General features: G+C 43.1%; 1 protein-coding gene across 1 annotated transcript in view; it reads left to right on the top strand.

The window, feature by feature from the left end:
- The window catches only part of SCML4 (Scm polycomb group protein like 4), a 42,086-nt gene extending 22,629 nt beyond the window's left edge, over positions 1-19,457 (top strand). The window contains exons 5-7 of the mRNA XM_063391847.1: positions 5,226-5,492; positions 14,358-14,503; positions 19,222-19,457. Of these exons, the coding sequence (XP_063247917.1) occupies positions 5,226-5,492; positions 14,358-14,503; positions 19,222-19,347 (539 nt within the window). The 3' untranslated portion in view covers positions 19,348-19,457. The remainder of the gene's footprint in view (positions 1-5,225; positions 5,493-14,357; positions 14,504-19,221) is intronic.
- Positions 19,458-20,244: the final 787 nt, after the last annotated feature.

Here is a 20,244-nt window from a genome sequence, read left to right as displayed (position 1 = left end):
TATGCTAGATTGAACTGATGGTTAAACTCATCTGAAGGATTTTCTCCTGTGTTTCAGCATTTGCTTTTTGTGTTTCCCCACTTCTATTTTTCCTTTCCTGAAAGCTGAGATGCGGGGTTTCTAAGCTCCTGCTTAAAACTGTCCCCTCCCCTTCCCCCCTCCAAACCCTTCCCACCTCCCCAACAGGGCAAATGCCATCCTTCTGCAGGGAGCAGGAGCCAGGCTCAGGAACTATAAAATACAGGCAAAGATAAAACCATACAAAGAAGGAGCCTCTCGATAGGATTTTGACACTGTGGCTGGCTCCTCTCAAAATGACTGGGAGATGAAAAAAGGCTGTCCCTGGCTGGGAGAAAGGAGAGGTCTGAGGAAGCTATGATATCATGCTGTGTAAAATATGGAGTTCACATCTGGTCAACCCATTATAGACAATATATGGTAGCACTTTAAAAGGTACAGGGAAGGGTCAGAGGGCAAAGCTCATCACTAAATGATATGAGGAATAGGAGACGACACAAAAAAAGGAATAGTGGGGGCAGAGAAAAGAAAGACAGAAATAAATCTGTATTGACTGTGAGGAATAGAAATTAATGGGGAATTCAGTTAAAGCAAATACAAATGATTGAGCATTGCAGGTGGTAAAGTGAATTTATTGTCCTAGAAGGAAGGGCAGTTGTCCTGGGAAGCTACTGGTGTGTAAAAGAGAACCTCCCTGGCTTGGGGATGAGTGTCCAGCACGCTCAAGCAGGGATGTGGGTGTGCAGCAGTGCCCCATGCAGCCTTCACCCAGATGCAGCCACCTGATGGCTGTGCAGGTTATGGTCTGCTAACTGGGAAAAGGGACTCTGGTCCCAGTTCACTGCCCTGGCCTTGGGCTCTGCTGTCAAAGCAGCAGTCTGGGGATGAACCCAGAAAAATGCATGGGCTGGATCAATGGAAGTGTGAGATGGGTGGAATGGGAGCGGCCTGCAGAGAAAACAGCTATAAAATCGTGTGGGAGGAGAGGAAATAGAAAAGAGAGATAGGGAAATAACTGGCAAAATGGGAAAAGGGTGATTGATGTAGGTGCAGGAAAGTGAAGTTAGAGCAAGGTTGAGACAGTGGTAATATGACAGAAGAAGTTGGAAGAGGTGACAGGGAAGAACAGAGGGAGAAGCATGTGGGGGTAGAAGGGAATGGAGCCTGAGAGAGGTAAAGGGAGAAAAAGATGTAACATGAGCAGTGATGTGGGAGGAGCAGCAGCAGGTGAGGAAAGCAGCGCAAGACACGCTTGGCCTGGGAGCAGAGAAGGCAGAATAGTGTCTCTGGAGTGTACAAGGAGATTTTGGCTATAGGAGAGATTCTAACAAATTGAGTTTGGGCTTTTTTTTAAGATGTAGAAGAAAAGTAAGATTAGATCTGCTCAGGAAAAGGTCAGCTAGGGATCATCTTTCCTGTATATATACTATTCTTCATTTCCTGCTTGACTTGAAATTGATTTTCATTTGTTTTCCTAATGTACAATGAGAGTCAATTCTTTTGTCTTTCTGGAGTATCTCTATTCCCAGATGCTGCCAAAGGCCCACAGTTTGTGTTCTGCATTCACACGTGCAGTATGCATCCATGTGGCACTCAGCAGTGCCAAATGAGTACTGCTGGGGCAAAGAACTCCACGTGTTGCAGAAGTGAGAGACAAAACAAGTGTTTTCCTTCATCCTAATGGAGAACTGAGGTCCAGAGATGACAGATAACCTGACCAAGGTGACTTCAAGGGTTTGCAGCAGAGCTTGGATGTTAGCTATATATTCTCAGGCCCTTTTAACTCTCAGCTGACCCATCTTCAGGAATTTGTCTAGGAATCTTACAGACTTTTAAGAAGCTCGGCTAAAGAAATGCGCATTTTTAAATTGGGAAGGCAATTGTGGCTTTTTTCTCTCCTTCTTCGTTGCATTTTAAGGTGTGCTGGATGTAACAGCCTTGGGCTTTTCAATCCAGATGCCTGTGGACCATTCATGGGAAGGAAAACAATGCTCAAATGGCTTAAGCATCTCAGGGTGGTGAGCAGTTGTAATGGAGACTACTGTGCTCAGAGCAAAAGCTTGAAGCAGCTTTCTCATAAATCCTGCTTTAAAGCATTGTGTACTAGTTTCTCACTAATATGTGGAACTGACTACCTACAAAATAAAATATGAAAGTGAGTCAGAATACAGAAGGGCTAAGTTACAGATTTATGAACTGTTGCATTTTCAACCCCAACAGAGACTTATATTTTCTTCTATTGTCTTAGAAAAGATGTTTTATTCTTAATTGGCTAAAGTGGGATTAGAAGCTGCCGTGGCCATACACTTTACAACGCCTTCTGGGAGCTTACAAAATGCAGATATTTTCATGCACATCGTCAGTGGAAACTCAACTCATGCAGCTTCTCTGTGTTACAAACTAACAGAGAGCTAGAAAAATAGGAACACAAGGAGCTTCCACAGGGTTTTTTAGTTTTTGGGCAGTGGGCCACTTGAGACGATCCCTGCTCTCCCCCAGTCCAATGAAGACATTATTATGACATTTCAAGTTCCCAGAGCACTTTCCACTGGGGAATATTTCATAAAGTAACGAATGGAGTATCTGGTTTGTTTTATGGCAATAGGCATCATTACTCTCATTTTGGAGCCCAAAGCAGAGATGTAGACTAAATTGATCTAGATCAAGAAAAGAGTTTTAGGCAAGGTTAGGAACAGAACTGACAGAGATTGGCTCCTCATTATATCTTGTACACAATTTGTGGGTGTCCTTCCACAGGGAGATTATATGTGTACATCTCTTATTTCACACAGACTGTTGAGACAGTCTGACATCCATCAAAAAATCCCTGGTGTCTGCTCAAAAATTTTGGAGTAATTTACATCCATGGCAATAAAAGCTGTATGCTGTTTATTTAGCAGGGCTCTTTTAATGTGCTGTTTGTTGTTCTGATAGTCTATGTCTTCTTCATATTGTAATCATATTAAAAGAGCATTCTTTTCCTGGAATAAAGAGGTAATGATTCACAAGAGGCATAATTATTCCATGCAGTGCAGGCAGGATGCTGCAGAAAGAGGCATCTTCTTTATGCAGAAGAGGCTTTTATTGCAAGTGTTCTACACAGTAATTAAATTCCTTTGAATGAGGAGGCTTGATTGGATTTTCTTTGGTTTATTGGGAGGAGTTTGAAAAGCAAGGTATTTAGCTCAATCGCTACATAATTTTGGCATCTGTTGGAGGTTAGGGAGAAAGGTTCACAGTGTCTGATTCCCATTTCTCTTATGTGTTACGTTATCTGAACTCCCTTGAATTCAATTGAATTACACCCTATCTGTATTTGTATGAGAATCAAGCTCAGAAATCCCTGGCAGAAAGCAGCAGGACACCTGAATGCATGCTGTAAGGATCCAAATCATCTAAGGGAAAAAAGCCTTGCTAAAGGGAAGTTACTTGCAGTTGCAAAGGCAAATGCTGAAAAATGAGGAAATTTTACATTTGCAGCTTTCCTTCAAATCTGATGCTTGCCTTATGGTGAGTCTAGCCTTGGCCCAGAATGGGACAAAATTTTAAAAGACAGAAGCAATAAAATAGAACAATGTAAGAAAAATCTGTGTTATGGCCTGACACACAAGCCAAGATGATGGCATGGCACAACTCTCGAGTATTTGAGTTGTCGAAATAAATCATGTTCATTTCACATCAAATACTGAACACAGCGGCCAAGTAATGTTTTTAGGTTTTTTAAGGAAAAGAGTGAAAATGTAAATTACTCTGTTATACAGAGCCCTAACATCTATTAGCAAAGGAGCTTGTGTCTTATGGCATAAATTACAGCATAAATTCTTGTTACTCAATAAGGCTGCACAATCCATCAGGAGGAGAGTGTTGCTCTAGCCAGGAAATTGATGTGTGACACCATGGGGGAAATTTCACCCTGCTCAGATGTCTCTGGATGGAGAGTACACATGATGAGGAAAGTGGCCTTTTCAACAGCTCAGAAAAATGTTATGGGGCAATGGAAGGCGCTTACCTAATCCAGGGGCTCCCTGCCTGCCAGGTGTTAACACCCAGTGGGAGTGGGAATCTCTAAAGTGAAGATTCCCAGCAGGGTTCTGTGAAGGTTGGGATCTCATAGAGGTTTCCAAGGGCTCTGCTTGTGTCCCAGTGGTGACACTGGGGCTGGGTGACAGGAGGGCTGGTTTTGCAGGGAGAATGGCAGTGGGAAAAAGGAGGAGGAAGGCCATCTTTTGTGAAGATAGAAAAAGGCAAACAGGAAAGATTTGGATGTGAGGAGACTGGAGAAAGAAGACAGTGACATAGGCATGGAAGAGTCAGTCCAGAGAGCAACAAACCTGAGTCTAATTCTGAGGGGAAATAACAAAAAAAATCTGCATACTGCACACCTGCAGCTAGACCTGCCTCATGCCTGTGCATGAGATCCCCAAGCATAGGGGAGTGTAAGTCTGCAGAATAAGTCTTGAAGTGCAAAATTTGGCTTATTGCCAGGAATCTGAAAAACAAGGTATTTAGCTCCTATATAGTGTGGAAATGGCAATGGAGAGGACAGGATCTGTAGCAGTGGTTTGCAGTTGTCTGTGATGTTGGCACGTTTGAACCTGAGTCAGGTCCAAGTGACTCACACATAACACATAACTGTCCATGATAAACCTTGGGTGTGCTCATCAGTCATCAAGCCTGTATCCTTGCAGGACACCGGGCCTGATGGATGTCTGCAGCTGAGGGTACTTCTGATTAATTTTGGTAATTGCAGCCAGAATGCTTTGGTTTATTACCTTCACTCCTTCCTACTGGCTGCCAGGCATTATGAACTCATTAAACTGCCTGTCCTATTGGCCCCCTCTGCCTCCTTCCTTTCAATCCTCTAGTCTTGGTGTATTTGAAGAGCATCATGAGTCAAATCGCATCTGGGCCAATTGGCCCAGGACTTTATGGAAAACAATATTGTAAGCTGACATGGATGACTCATATCAAGCCATGGTTTTCCTCTTGTGACTTTACTGACTTTGAATGGTTGGTTTTCCCTTCACTGTTTATTAATTCTCAGCGAGGATCTCTCCTGAGGCCAGCTGTCTGTACAGAAAATTGAAAACAACGTTACACTTTGTGACAAAAAAAATGGGAATTTTGGCCAAAAAAAATTTTTAAGGGTTGATTTAAAAAGTTTCTGTTTTACTGATGTTTATTTTGTGTCTGGGCTTGCTGAGCAGAGACAGTTATACCTGAGGACTACCTGGCTGGTGCTCCGAACAGGAAGCCGTACAGTGTGGATCCTGCCGATGCTGCCTTGGGTTCCATGGGCTCCATGTACACCGTGCGCCCGAGTCCTGCAGATGGACACCCTGCTGGAGGCTTCTCTCCCTCCCGTGGCCATCATCCTGCCCAGATGTCTTCAGGGGGGTCCTCATCTACTGGCCTGCGGCATCAGACCTCCAGCCCAACAAGGAATGGGGCCTATCTTGAAGGAAACAGAAGTGGTAATGTAACATCTTCATTTCGCAATGTGTGCTGCTGTGCTGGTGCTGTGCTGGAGTCTTAACTCATTCCCAAATTCCCAAGAAAATTAGCAAGGAGATTCTGAGATGGAATCCATCCAGACCACTCCTGCTTCCATTTACAAGGGGAAATAGTAACCTGTGTCCTGTTCACCATTCAGTAAATCTGTTCACCATTAAGTAAAAAGGTGAAGGTTTTTCAATGCTGCTGTTATGTAAACATATGTATTACATATAATTGTGTGACAATCACACCTGTTATTATCAGCTCAGACATATAGACATTAATATATAAGGCATTCCTCCCAAAGATTTATGTTGCCTACAGGCAGGTACCTGTTATTTGTGTCACACCAACTGTGTACAAGACGTGATGCAGAGCAAACCCAAATATTAGTGCCTACCTCAAAGCATTTTAGCCAAAGCTTTTGCTTCCTAGCTGTGTGCCCATCCTGTGCCTTTAATTACACAAAACATGTTTTTAAAAATCATTCAGCTCACTCTCAAGGCTCTTTTATTCTTCAGGAAGCAAAGTCACAAGAATTTTATCTGCAAATTCAAGAAATGCCAAGGGAACCACTGCATTCAATGATTTTTCTTCCCTTTCTTTGTATTTTTGTTCAGTTACCATTTGCTGGGTCAGTTTCTCTACTCATCCACAACGATTCCTATCGGCCATGATTTTTTCCTCTAGAAATTACCCAAGTTCATCAGATGGGTTAGCTATTTCATTGAACTGCAGTTAACTTTGTTTGCATTTTCCAAATCCTCAGTCAACAGGTCTTTATCAGTAGTGATACCAAGAGTGTCTTCACCCCTTACTAATTATACAAACTTCATGTCTGCATTTTTTATTCTGATGATAGATCTAACAAAGCAGTTGAATGTCTCAGCCATTTTAAAGTCATTAATTTTTTCCTTTCCTCATTTATTAATGGAATCTACTGCCACTCTAGTACTATTTTTTTTAAATCTTGATATATTTGCAGAAGATTACTGGTTCCCCTAGCTCCTTTGTCTGCCATTAGCTCATTACACTGTCTTTTGCCCTTGCATTTCCCTTGGAAACTTCAATAGATTCTGCATATTCTTGCTTGGAAGCCATTCCAGAGCTTCTTTCCAGTATCCTTTGCTTAATCTTTGCTTAATTCCTTCACATTCCTCACCTCCCCAACACCGATATTATTTCTTGTTTCTGTACTTTCACTATTTAATATTTTAGAATATTATTCTTCCAAAATATGTATTACAAGTATTTATGCCCGTATTTATTTGTTTATCTAACTTGGCCTTCTTAGATATTCAATACCTTGCTCTCCAAAACTATCAGTGACTTTGCTATTATTTTAACACACTTGCTTCCCTGGTTTAGCCCTGTGTTACTCTATTATAGGTAAGTATTCAGTTCTCATAATTTTCTCATTCTTTACTTAGAGTCAACTTTACTCAAAGCGAAGTGGATAGTACAGAAATACACTGCAAACAACTTGTAAAAGTTTGTCACTAGGAACGGGTGGCCTCAGTTACAAAGAAAAGGAAATGAAAAGCCATTTTCTTTCAGATCTTTCTCAGTGCCTCTCAGGCTGGCATAATCAGGTGCTGGGAGGACAAGAGGCTCACTGTGGCAGAGGATTCATTTACCTCCCTCCCACCACTTCCTTAGAGCCTCTTAGCAGAACTGGGACCCTTTCACCAAGCTTTATAGTTGGCAGCTCTGAGGACCCAAGACTTAACAATGTTGTTAACTTACTTGCCTTAAAAATCCTGATCATTCTTCTTGGGATCAGTCATTGTCTCTTTGTAGCACATATGGGGATCCAGGGCAGCTCAGAGCAAAGGTTTATCTAGCTACCATCTTGTATCCAGCATGCCCCAAGGAAAGGGATAAATGCAGAGATGGTAGTGCACCCCCACTGCCCTCTCTGCCTTCAGAAATTTGTGGCTCAAAGACTTCCTCAACCAGAGGTGGTAGATTCATACTCAGATTTTTTTTTTGTCTGAATCACTTGGTGGGTTACTGAATACTTTGTGCATTTTCAGAATACACAAAACTTCCTGCACAAGAATGTGTTGTGTGCAGAAAACCCTTGGTATCAGCAGACAGAAACTATGTTCAATGGATGGACTGAAGCTTAAAATCAGAGCTTCTTAAGCTTGTTCAGCTGCATTGTTTTCCCTTTTTGTTTTTGACTTTGAATGTCACTCTTTACTCTTTCCCAGTCTTGGCTAATGTTTTGTGAAACCTCCACGTAGTCCTGAGCAGGAAGCTAAGCTTCAGGAGACACCTCCATCTCTCTTTTCATGACTTTCCACAAAATCCACAATCTTTACAAAATGAAAGGCTGAAATACAGCTCATGTTTTTTTCCAGAACTGAACCAACAAAAAAGTCATCAAGTGGTCATGTAAGGCTTTACAGATTCCTGAATTTCTCTGCCTTAAAACCATTAAAAGCACTTTGAGGAGCAAAGAGGGAGAGATTGCTTTAGAACCAGGCATCCATGACATGAGTGCCTCTGAAGCTCTGAAGCTCTGAAGCCTCACAAGTCACTTGAAACTGCTACATATAATACTTGGGGTTAACAGAACTCATCCCAAAACAGCTTAGTAATTTTTATGGGGCAATCATTTGACACTTACATAGCCTAGTTCCTCTGAGGTCTCTGGGTCATTTGGCCAGCTCAACAGTAATGAGCTCCTAAAACAGAAATGCATGCATCATTAAAGTGGTTATGGACTCATTGATATTGTTGGGGGTTTCCTAATTTTTAGGCATTTATTAGTCCTGGTATCACCCATAGTAGATTAGGGTCTACCAGAGAGGCACACGCAAACCCACACAAGGTTTGGTGCCAAGGCCCCTGTAGCAATCCCCTGTACTCCCCCAGTGTATGGCAGACAGACAGCCAACGCATGTTTGTGCCACCACCATCCATCACACTTCCTCTAAGCCTCTCAGCTGCTTTCTGGAGACTCCAGCAGTCTCCCACAGTCCATAGCACAAGCTGGGTGCCTTCAGGCAAAGGAGAGACATTTGCTCTCAGCAGGGCCCGGCAGTTTTCTGTGGCTGTGGTGGGCGATACAGTGACATCCATGAAATCAAGGTGCCCACACGTTCATTACGATATCACTTCAAGTGTTAAGAGACTGTAATGTTTGCAGTCACAGCCTGGTTTCATCTCTTTCACTATTTCCCAGAGTGTCAGCTCTGTAACACTGGCATTCTCACCCAAGTCCTACAAAACATTACCCACTCCTCCTTAAAATTAGAGATTCTAGTATTTCACAGAAAGAAATAATATTTTTCACCCACCACATCGCTTCCACTTCTACTGGCAAACCCAGACTTTAAAAATACACATTTCTGCAATTGCCCTAGTGCAGCCACAGTGGAGTTTTAACACTGTCTTCACAAATTCCCTCTTGCAAAGGTCTTTGGAATCTGTGCATGTGTTTTTCTTCTTTCTAGGCATAATTTATATGTTGCTGAATCATAAGTAAGCAAAGATGAGTAAGTGGTGCATGTCAGTCTCTGTTCTTATCCTCTTCAGTTTGTATACTTATGAGGTAGAGATGGGCTCATTAAAAGGAGGAAGAATTTATCTCTGAAACCTCAAACAAATCCTGTTTATTTATGGATAGTTTTGAAAAATAGCTTGCCTTATTTATCATGGTGGGCAAATATTATGGAAAAAGCCATAATCATAAAACATATCTCAGTGCATAGCAGAACATGTCTTTCAAGGAGAATGGATGAGATTAAACCTCAAAGCTCTCATTAATGCGATCGGAAGCTTGATGCCTAATTCTCCCTGATTATGCTAAAAAATTCTGAAAAAATAAAGTAAAAAAAATCTCATTTCAGAAAGCCAGTTGAGGCAGCAAACAGATAAACATGCACTTTCCTGTCATCATTTGCCAAAATGAAGATTTTAAATTAGGGAAGGAATAGTCAAGGACATCATAAACCTTTCCAAGCCTGCTTACATAACAGACAAAGCCTTTATCCCAAGTATGAAGAATTGTGTGTTCAACCACAATATAATAACCCTAACCTTTCCCTGTAGCTTGTTATATTTATGGAGATTTTATTATCCAGTATTAGCAGTTAATTATTATCACCTGAGGGTCTTTGTTAAAGAGGCAGTCCTGCTTATTAGTACACATATTTTCTGAAAACATTTAGGGGCATGGGGGTTGAAATTTCTCTTTTTCCAGAATAATGCTGCAAGCAGCTCATGAGGGACAGATCCAGCACCTCCCCAAGGCAAAGGAGCTGCTGAGGCATTGTGAGTCTCAGCACTGTATTCAGCAAATACAGCCTGCCTGCTAATTTTTGAGGACATTTCAGTCTGAAAGTTTCAGTGCTTCCAGCAAGCCGCCTTTGTGTTTCCCCTACAAAGGAAAAAGCAAGAAAAGTCTGGATAAATATTTGATGTCCGCGGCCACGTCTCATACAGTTAGGCGCTGGGCTCATGCAGCGGGAGGAGGAGCACCTGCGATGCTGCACATTGCATGCCGCGCTGCCAGCGGGTTGCACACTGCATGCCGTGCTGCCAGCGGGTTGCACACTGCATGCCATGCTGTCAGCGGGTTGCACACTGCATGCCGTGCTGTCAGTGGGTTGCACACTGCATGCCGTGCTGCCAGTGGGTTGCACACTGCATGCCATGCTGCCAGTGGGTTGCACACTGCATGCCGCGCTGCCAGCAGGTTGCACACTGCATGCCGTGCTGCCAGTGGGTTGCACACTGCATGCCATGCTGCCAGTGGGTTGCACACTGCATGCCGTGCTGCCAGCGGCAGCAGCTGCCGCGCTGGCGGGACAGGGACTCCTCGGTGTCACCTTGCCGGGCGGAGGACACGGGCCGGGCGGTGCCCGACACGCCCTGCCAGCGCCGGCCAGCGCCGAGAGATGCGCTGAGCACGATCTCTCTGCAGAGCTCTGCTGACCGTGGCTTGCCAACACCCTGCCCTGTGCTTGTCTTCTCTCAGGCCCTTGCTTATTTGATGCACCTCTTCTTCTCCTGCTTGGAGTGCCCTAGATTTTTAGAAAAGTATTTTAAAGCCTTCCTCCTTTCCTTGTTTGTAGTGGGGGGTGGTTTGCTTTGTTAAAATAATTCCCATTTCTCTGCACCTTTGAGGGTCTGCTACTTCTGCTTAGTTTCAGTAGATCTGCTGCTCCTTATTATCTGCTCCAGTGCAATCAGAGAGAACCTTTTAAAATTTCATTCCCACCCTCTTCCCCTGAGGCAAAGAAATCATTTAGGCCTGCAGCAATATTAAAGTTCATCTGTCACTCCCTTTCCACTCTTATCTATCAATGACTGTACTCCCTCTGGGCTCTGTTTGTTTGCCAAGAACATATTTAAGGAGTCTGTTGTTTGTCTTTCCTTTTTTTGCAGGTTTAACTCCATTTTAGCATTTTATTTCCTTGTCGTGCCTCTGCAGCCATTTGGCTGTTGGCTCTGACTCCATTCTTCTTCTCAGGAAGGTGCAGAGGTTAGACATGAGTGGCAGAGAAAAGTGTGGGGTGAAAACTCAGACTAGGCCAGACCATTTCTATCCCTCAGCTTCACTCAGCTTTTGCCCTCGACCTGGTAATTCCAGCTATTTTTGTGTGGTCAGTGGTGTTGAATGGGATGCCTGGAGATGTTCCCCTGCAGAGGAACCTCTTCACTGTCCTTCCCCAATATCATCTGAGCCGGGAGGGGAAAGTGCTTCCCTCTGATTATCTAAATTTCCATATCCCATTCCATTAATTTGAAAAATTTTTGCCACCTGTCAAAAACAGGAAATTGGATTTGACCTAGATTATGATCTCTAAAAATAATTATTGGTCGCAAGCACTCCCATCTCTTTGTAATCTGAGTATTCATTATCATCTTGATTAATTCTGATGACAGGATGGCATAGGATACCCAGGAGACATGAGACTTCCTCATTTATCTAATTCTTAGGTTAAGTGTGAATACCTTCAGATATGAAAAAAATGTATAGTACTTGCCCTGCTGCCATCAAACACATTTGTGCTGAATATAGTCTTTCACCAAAGTGATGCTGTTGAAAGAAACTCCATGCCTTTGTGTAGACATGAAATGATCTATTTTCTATTGTAAATTGAGGAATTACACTCGGGTAAACTAAAATGCTAAAAAGCCAAATAAACTGATCAATAAAATAAATTATAAAATATATAAAAACCAGATTGATTCCAGACTCATCAGCTAAAACCTCATATTTTGCTGCAAACTGGAGGTATCTTTGTTTCATTAATAACATTTGAAGGTAGCTGCTTCAAAGTAAACAAGTAAATTAACAAGTAAATTAAGTAAATTTACAAGTAAATTAACACATTTTAATTCATTAAAAAGCAGCAGATAATCCAAAACTTGATACTAGGTAGGTACATGAAGAGAGAAAAGTACTTGAAGAATTAATATTGACACATAATCTTTATTTATATATTATGATATTATACTATCCTCAGGCATGGATGTGAAAGGGTTATCTTCACCTGCTAGGGTCGGGAAGAGTTCTTGCCATGCAGTCTCTTTAGAAAGGTCATTTATATATTTGTCTTTCAGAAATCACATTTATGCTATTGATTGTTAGATTGCAAAGGAGTGAGTAGATCCCTTCTGTCATTTCAACCTTTTCTTCTCATCCCCCTTCCTTTTATTACAGATACTTCCAATACCTGTGAAGGCTCCCAGTGGCTCTTGGGGGGTCTCTGCTCCCCTTTGCCCTTTCCTGGGCAGGTTGCAGGCAGGAGTCAGTGGGCTGCAGGCTGCCCTTTCTGTTCCCAATATAAATCCCAGGCTAAGTCTTCTGGGCTTTCCTTACATTTATACTAATTTAAAGGAAAAAAAGTGTTCCTCCATAGTGACACATCTCCCCTAACCATGTTGCAGCAGTGGCAGAGAAATTTCTGCAATCTTTTGGTCACAGCCAAAACTTTCTCTCCTCCCTATATTTTCTGGCTAGTTTGCAAAAGCCTGGTCTTTTTCCCGACCTTTGGTCTGAGGTGGTGTAGTGCCCGATACCTCCACACATCAGCTCTCGTCCAAACCATTGACAGATCATGAAGGGGAGATGTCCTGCTTGTCCCTGACAGAGTTCCTCAATGCTGCTGATGATCCAGGGGTTGGCCAAGATTACCCTGTTCTTTTAGCACTCTCTGTCTTTACTGTTTCGTGCCAAAGGCTCCAGATGGTGTCTGTAGTGTGGTGTTTTGCATTTATTCTGTGAGCGGAGCCCAGGGTCACCTGTGTCCACACAAACACCAGTCCTCGCTGTCTAATTAAAAGGGCCTGCGGCTGTTCCCTGTCCTTTGTATCCAGAACAGTGACTTAGCAAATGAGAGTGCAATTATCATGATATTTACATCTCATCTCATTATGAAAAACAGATTTGCACATTCATAGCACCGCTGCTTTCTGGAGTTCATTCTGAGTAACTGCAAATACACCTCGTTACATTATACAACAAGATGGGCATGGTGGCAAGGAAGAAAGGACAAATATGGACATAAACCCATTATTGGGTGTATATGGGCAGAGTCTCAGCTACTATAAATCACCAGAGCTCTACTGAAGTCAATGGAATGACAATCTACATGAGCCCCCAAACCCACCCAGCATATTTACCCACGTGCATTAGGATCATGTTTTGAGTCATGCAAGGGGATTCTCACACATCCCATGTGTCTTTATAAGCTCAGTATTTCTCTGGAGAGCTCATCCCTTCTCTCCTCAGCAGTTCTGATTGCCTCTTGGCTACTTGGGGCATCTCTAGGCTCTAGTTTTGGTATGTGATCTCCCTCTAGACACACTCTTCTGTTCGGTTTCTCGTATTCTGTAGTGTATACTTGCCTTCCATTTGTACTTCTCTCATTAAAAACTGGGCCTTGACAGAAAGAGATGAACAGATGTGAGCACGTAACATTTAATGCATGTGTGCTGCTGCCTGCTAATGCGAAGTTTGCCTGGTGTGTATATAAACAAATGGAAACAGCTTTCCTGTAACCTAGCATAATACAGTTCTCATCGTAAAGAAGCAGCATAAGTGGACGTACAAATTATATTCAGGTGGAGATTGAGATTTATAATTCTGCAGAGACCAAGAATAAAAACATAAATGCACTTTCATTCCAATGCGCCTTTATTCACTTGATTTAAAGCTACAGCAAGCTGAAGCCACCTTAAATCGTCGAGGGGTTATACCATTAAAAAGTCACATGAGCGATGTTCATCCTCACATGTTTTAGTAACTTTCCAAATTGGCATTCACTGGGGACCCTCAGCTTTGTGAGAGACTGAGATTAGGAAGATACAGACCAAAAACCTTCTGCTAAGCTCTGAAACAAGTATGAATATCTGAATGCAAATGAAAAAACCCTATTTGCTAAATCCTGATTTTATCCTCTAGTCTCCACATTCAATGGCAAACTCCTTTGTTTAGTGCTGGAGAACTTTCTCTCCGGGTGTGAGGGTAGTGTCTTCTTGAGCCAAGAACCCTGCTGCTGCAGATCAGACAGCAGGGGCAGCTTGGTTTAAGAGCCTGGCAGCTGGCACATTTTTCCTTCCCCAGCAGGGACCTAAGGGTTTCATGTTTTTTAACACAATTCACCAGCTGGGATCGTGTCTTCCAATAAGCAGTCAGGTTGCAAAATTCCGCAAGTCCCCTTTGGTCCCTGTGCTGCCATCTCAGGCCAGTTCTTGCACGCACAGATCCAGTGTCCAGTGCTGCAGTGAGGCTGCCAAAGCCCTGCACACCCACAGTCACAAACCCAGGAAACCTCTGCGTGCCATTGTAATGCACCATTGTGGCTTTTTTGTTCCGATAGCCTCAAGTCCTTCACCTGAACGACAGGATGCAGCTCAGCCATCAAGCAAGAATCCTTTGACCTGGACAGTGGATGATGTGGTTTGGTTTGTGAAGGATGCAGACCCTCAAGCTTTAGGCCCTCACGTGGAGCTCTTCAGAAAACACGTATGTAGAAGACTACCTTTACCACCCCTAGGTAATTTAAGTCACAAGAGGCAGCCAGCACGTATCACACACAGCTCTTCAGCTGCCTTGGGCTTGCTCAACCAGGTTGAATTCAGGGCCTGGCAAGAGGTTCAGCATCTCTGGAGGGTCTGAGCTAAAGAAATTCACTTATTCCTTGAGATGGTGGTTAAACACCAGGATGGGCTTTGTGAAAAGGTGGACGATGCCCCAAGCTTGTCAGTGTTAAAGAGGCTTTTCGAAAGTGCCCCTAATACTACAGTGTAATTTGGTCAACCCTGAATTGCTCTGGCAGTTGGACTAGATCATTGTAGGTCCTGTCCAACTGAAACAGTTCTATTCTATTCTATTCTATTCTATTCTATTCTATTCTATTCTATTCTATTCTATTCTATTCTATTCTATTCTATTCTATTCTATTCTATTCTATTCTATTCTATTCTATTCTATTCTATTCTATTCTATCCCATCCCATCCCATTCCATCCCATCCCATCCCATCCCATCCCATCACATCCCATCCCATCCCATCCCATCCCATCCCATCCCATCCCATCCCATCCCATCCCATCCCATCCCATCCCATCCCATCCCATCCCATCCCATCCCATCCCATCCCATCCCATCCCATCCCATCCCATCCCATCCCATCCCATCCCATCCCATCCCATCCCATCCCATCCCATCCCATCCCATCCCATCCCATCCCATCCCATCCCATCCCATCCCATCCCATCCCATCCCATCCCATCCCATCCCATCCCATCCCATCCCATCCCATCCCATCCCATCCCACTCTGTTTTGTGCTGTGTTATGCTACTCTATTCATTTGTACTTCAATGGGGAAACCGTAACAGTGTCTTTAGAAAGTGCTCACTGTTTGTTCCCAGCTACTCCAGCATAAATTGTTTCTACGCCAAGCCTAAGAGAAAGCACTGAGGATCTGGTGCTCATTTTTCATTGTCAGATTGGCACAAAAAAGCCTCGTTTCAATGACGTATTTTTCACAGGATATATATGCTTCTTCTCTGAAGAGCATTTTTATGTGTCTCTAGATAGTTAGCAGGAGAAACCCAAAACAGCCAATATTTTAATCCTTTTCCCCTCAGTATTATGTAACTACATAACCAAGTTTAACAGATCTGCTGACTCTCTTGAGGATATGATAGTTGCTTTTGTAAGGATACCCTCCAGTGATGGAAATTATATTATCCTTAATTAGTAAAGGGGAAGACAGTAAACTTGTCTGATCCAGAGTTTCTTGTTCTGCTGCTGTATATGGAGTTGACACCAATGTATCTATTAGCATTTTTTGCCTTCTCCATCTCTCCTTAATCAATTCAGTCTGGCTATGAAAAATGGATTTTGCCCTAAAAGTGACTTGTTTGTGTTCAGCTGGAGGTCATAAGTTTTCATGTGAGTGCCTGGACCCAGGTCTAAATGAGAACTGCTCCCCAGCCCTGAGTCCTGACCAGTACCCCCAGTGCTGCAGAGACAACAAGAGGGCTCAATCACTCCTTGTCCCTGTGCCAGCAGAGACAAGTGGGGCTGTGGAGCTGCAGACGAGAGCTGAGCGAGGTAAATGGACTTCTAGCTACACTCTCCCTCCAGAGGTTCCAGATACAGGAGAGGAGGTGGCTAAAGAGCAGCTGAAAATGAAGGTGGACACAGGCCTTGGTGTCTGCTCACCCTAGGAAGGTATTGAAGCCATCTGCTGTTCTGTAGACAGGTCTGTGGGATGAGAGCAACAGCAGGCACAGCGGTGTAGGGCCAAACCTGCAAGCACAGGTCAGGTGCTGGCCCACTTTTCCTGCCTCTGCCTTATAAACTGACAGTGAAAGCATGGCCTATATTGGCTACCAGGCAGACAAAAAAGCCACCTTCAGATTTAGAGGAACTTGCTATAGAAGGAGGCTCTGCCAGTACCAGAAAGGGCTGTGCATTGAGAGAAAATCTTCTTGCGAGGGAGCAAGAATTAACATGGTCTGAGGCACACAGGTATACCCAAAAGGAAAAAACCACCAACTTTTAAAGTTTGTCTTGTACATATGGAGAGTGCAAAAGCACTAATTTTGTCTAGTTTCCATTTGTAGCAAAGTATGCTTTTATGTAACAGCAGGACCTGGGAATGCTCCAGGCAGTCACGGACCAGCTGCACTGGAGAATGCCATGATACTGCAGCTGCTCTGTGACCAAAGAGATCAAGCTAAATTGCCACTAAAGACTGTCCCTGTCATTCTTTGTTGCACATTCAGCACCCATGGGCTCTACTTATCATTGGTTTCCTTGTAAAATACGCCATAGGTGTGAGAACCTGGGTTTGATTGCCACACAACTCAATTCAATTACGCCTTTGAGTTATATATATCCCTGCAATTTTTCAGCCTTCAAACCTCATCTGGATTAGCACAAAGACCCCAGGGGTGAGAGACAAGTGATTAGTCCATTAACCTCAGCCATATCTTCCTGTATGTTCAATCTTTCTGTGAAGCAGGTGCATAATTTACTTAGAAGCACTTACTGTCATTGACAAGGCCCAGCTATCGCCCGAAATAGTTGATTTGGCAATCAGCTCTTCTGAGCTGGGAGAGAGAGGCTGTTGGGACCAGCAGGAAGAAAACAGCTGGAGGATGTATCCTGAACGTGGGCAGTGTGCTTTCCCACTGCTCTACCAGGCTCTTTGGGTGTTGACCTCAGTCCTCAGAGCCTCTTCCAGCCTGCAGCCCACATCCTTCAGTGCCCCAAAAGGTGCTGCAGGATGTCCTGGCTCTCTCTGCTCCTCCCACCAGGGGCAGAAGCTTTGCTTCTTGCCAAGATACCCAAGGAGCTCTGTCACAGGTAGATCCTGAGAGTGTCTACCAAAGACTGAGAAACTTCCTGCCACTAGCTCCCCTGGGCTGCTGCCTCAGCAGGTCTGTGTGCCAAGGACAGCTGAGCTCATCACTGACAGAGCTTTTGGTCTCATGGAAAAGAGACACTGCCCTGGCTAGGGACCTTGTGGCAGCACTGCGAGAGACCCTGGGAGAGCAAGAAAGACTTGGTAGAAAGATGGGGAAGGGAAATGGAGGAGGGGAAAGGCGGCCCTGATGGCACTGGATGCTACCAGTTCCAGAGCTGGTTCAAGATCTTCTGCTGGGACTAATGTACATGTGGGAACCACATAATCAAAGTCTTCTTTTATAAAATTATTTTTTAAAAGGCTGACACAGTAATACTGTAACGAAGTCAAGCCAAGAATCTGCAGAGGCAAGTGGTTAATATGGGATATTTAATTGGATATGAATGCTCCCTCTGGTATACTATTGTCATGGAGTTTAATCTTGACCCCTACACAGTAATAATAATGGAAATAATAAAATGCTGAACTCAACATTTAGAAACAGCTGCCTCCACACCTGACCTGTGACAATGTTTTTACCCTATGGCACCACAGTTAAAGGAGTTCTTATTTTATTTCCTATGCAAATAATAATTATATATAACACTCATTCTTACTTTACATTAGCTTCTTTAAAATAATGGCAAGGAGAGCAGGGAGGTGGAGACAGTTTCTATTATGGCTAGAGTGGGGGTTGCAAAATGAGGAGCATTAATTGATTGAGTTAATCAGAAAGTGACCTTAACTGCTCATCAGATAAATCACCTAGTGAATGGAATAATAATGATCAGGGCAAATTAGGATCCATAGCATTGCTTAATAAGTAGGCAATGGATCACAGTGGAAGGATCTGACCATCAAAACCACAGAACACAGCGCAGACAGCATTGGTGTGTGTGATCTGTGCATGTACACACACACACACAGAGCACTCGTGATGTTTTAGCTCTCCAAGCGTGTAAATGTGCTGGAAGCTGTGGGGATGGGTAAAATTATTTGTCAGATCCTCTAATTCAGTCAGGGAAAACCAGACAAGCCTCAGGTCCAAGGAAGGACAGTACAGCTGAAAGCTTCTGTGTTCTACAGCCCATAGTAAAGGAGAGTCTGTTTCTCTCTGGGCTCAGGCTACTTTTGCAGTAGAATGTCATAATTTCAAAAGGTTTTCAAGCCAACTGTTCTGGGATAAACAGTTGAGCTTGGTGGCAATTTCCTCGACTTACATGAGGGTTAAATTAAAATTTATCAAATTTAGTAATAAATGCAATAAATAAGGAAGTTACTACTGTCTCTGGGAAAAAAACCCATATATATATACACACATATGTGCATATATATACCATATACTTGCATCTTTGGGTATAAATGTACTGGAGACACGTGAAACATGCAGATAGCTGGGGACAAAGCTGAAACTGAGATCCAGAGGTGTTCTATTAGCAGTTTAACATGGCTACATCCTTCGCTGTCTCCATCACTCATACCTTTCTCTCAAGGCTGACTGGCTTTTCTCAGAATTGCACTTAGAGAAACCCTGATTTTTAAAAAATTCTACTTTTAATTACAAAATAGATTGAAAACCTAAACTAATCTTATACTTCCTTGAAGAATAAAAAGTAGTATTTAATTAAACCTTCCTTTACAGCTTCCTTCTATAGCACCTCAGATTTCAATTTTTTAAATGAAATTTCGAAATGCATGACATTTCAGGTAGCTCTACCCTAAATGACCCACTGTTTCTAATTCACCTTGTTTAATATGTCAGGACATAGCACTTAAAGGGGGGTTAACACATTTCCATTCTCTTCCTCTCTTTTGAAACCAGGAAATTGATGGCAACGCTTTGTTACTGCTGAAAAGCGACATGATCATGAAATACCTGGGGCTGAAATTGGGACCAGCACTGAAACTGTGTTACCACATTGATAAGCTCAAGCAAGCCAAGTTCTAATAATTTCTTGAACAACAGAATATGAAAAAATATCTAGATGGAAGACTAAAGGTAACATGTTGCCTTACAGAAATGCATTCATTTGCAGATTGCTTTTCCTTCTTTTTTATCAAAGACTTTGTCTTTTTTAACATTTGTGCGTTGTCACCTTTTTTTAATCCAGTGGGATCTTTTGGGCTGCTTTGTGTTAATAATTTGCCAAAAAGTATATAATTACAATAATTATTTTATATCATTAATATTATTATGATTATAGTAAGTCCTATTTTTGTAACCAGAAGTGGGAAATCAAAACCAAACACAACTACAGCGTATGCATAGGACTGCTAGAAGACAAAACAAGAGTCCCTCACGGGTCCGCCTGTGAGAAGTAATCGCTGACCTGCAGTGCCTGGGCACCAGCACCACTCTCCAGGGTCAGGGGCTGGAAAAGGGCAGCCTTTGGTCACCTTTTGTCTGATGGAAACTGCCCCGTGTCTTGCACTCTCCGGAAAACTTGAATTATTCACTTGAACAAATAGACAAAACGCCAAAAAAAATAGAACAAAGAAAAGGGAAAAAAAAAGAAAGAAAAAAAAGAGGAAGAAATAAAAAACAAAAGAGGGAGGGGAAAGCTTTTTCCCCAGTTAAAGTCCTTTTTCCCGCTAGAGGGAGCAGCCCCAGCAGACTTGTGCCTGGAGCTTTGCTGCTGCGGTGCTTTCTGTCTGAGGAGCTTTGACCATCGTGACTCTGCTATCGAACACGGCCATAAACAGCGCCAGGGAACCACAGGCTCCCCGCAGGATGCGCCCGTCACCGTTTGCAGATAATTAATTCAAGAAGAGCCCGAGTGCAGAGAGTGTTTCTGGCAGGATGTTCCCGTCACGCCGAGGAGGGGTGGATGCTCCCACGGTGTCT

The sequence above is a fragment of the Prinia subflava genome, chromosome 2, assembly GCF_021018805.1.
Source record: "Prinia subflava isolate CZ2003 ecotype Zambia chromosome 2, Cam_Psub_1.2, whole genome shotgun sequence".
Taxonomy (NCBI): Eukaryota; Metazoa; Chordata; class Aves; order Passeriformes; family Cisticolidae; genus Prinia; species Prinia subflava.
This window is presented reverse-complemented; position numbering and strand designations above follow the sequence as displayed.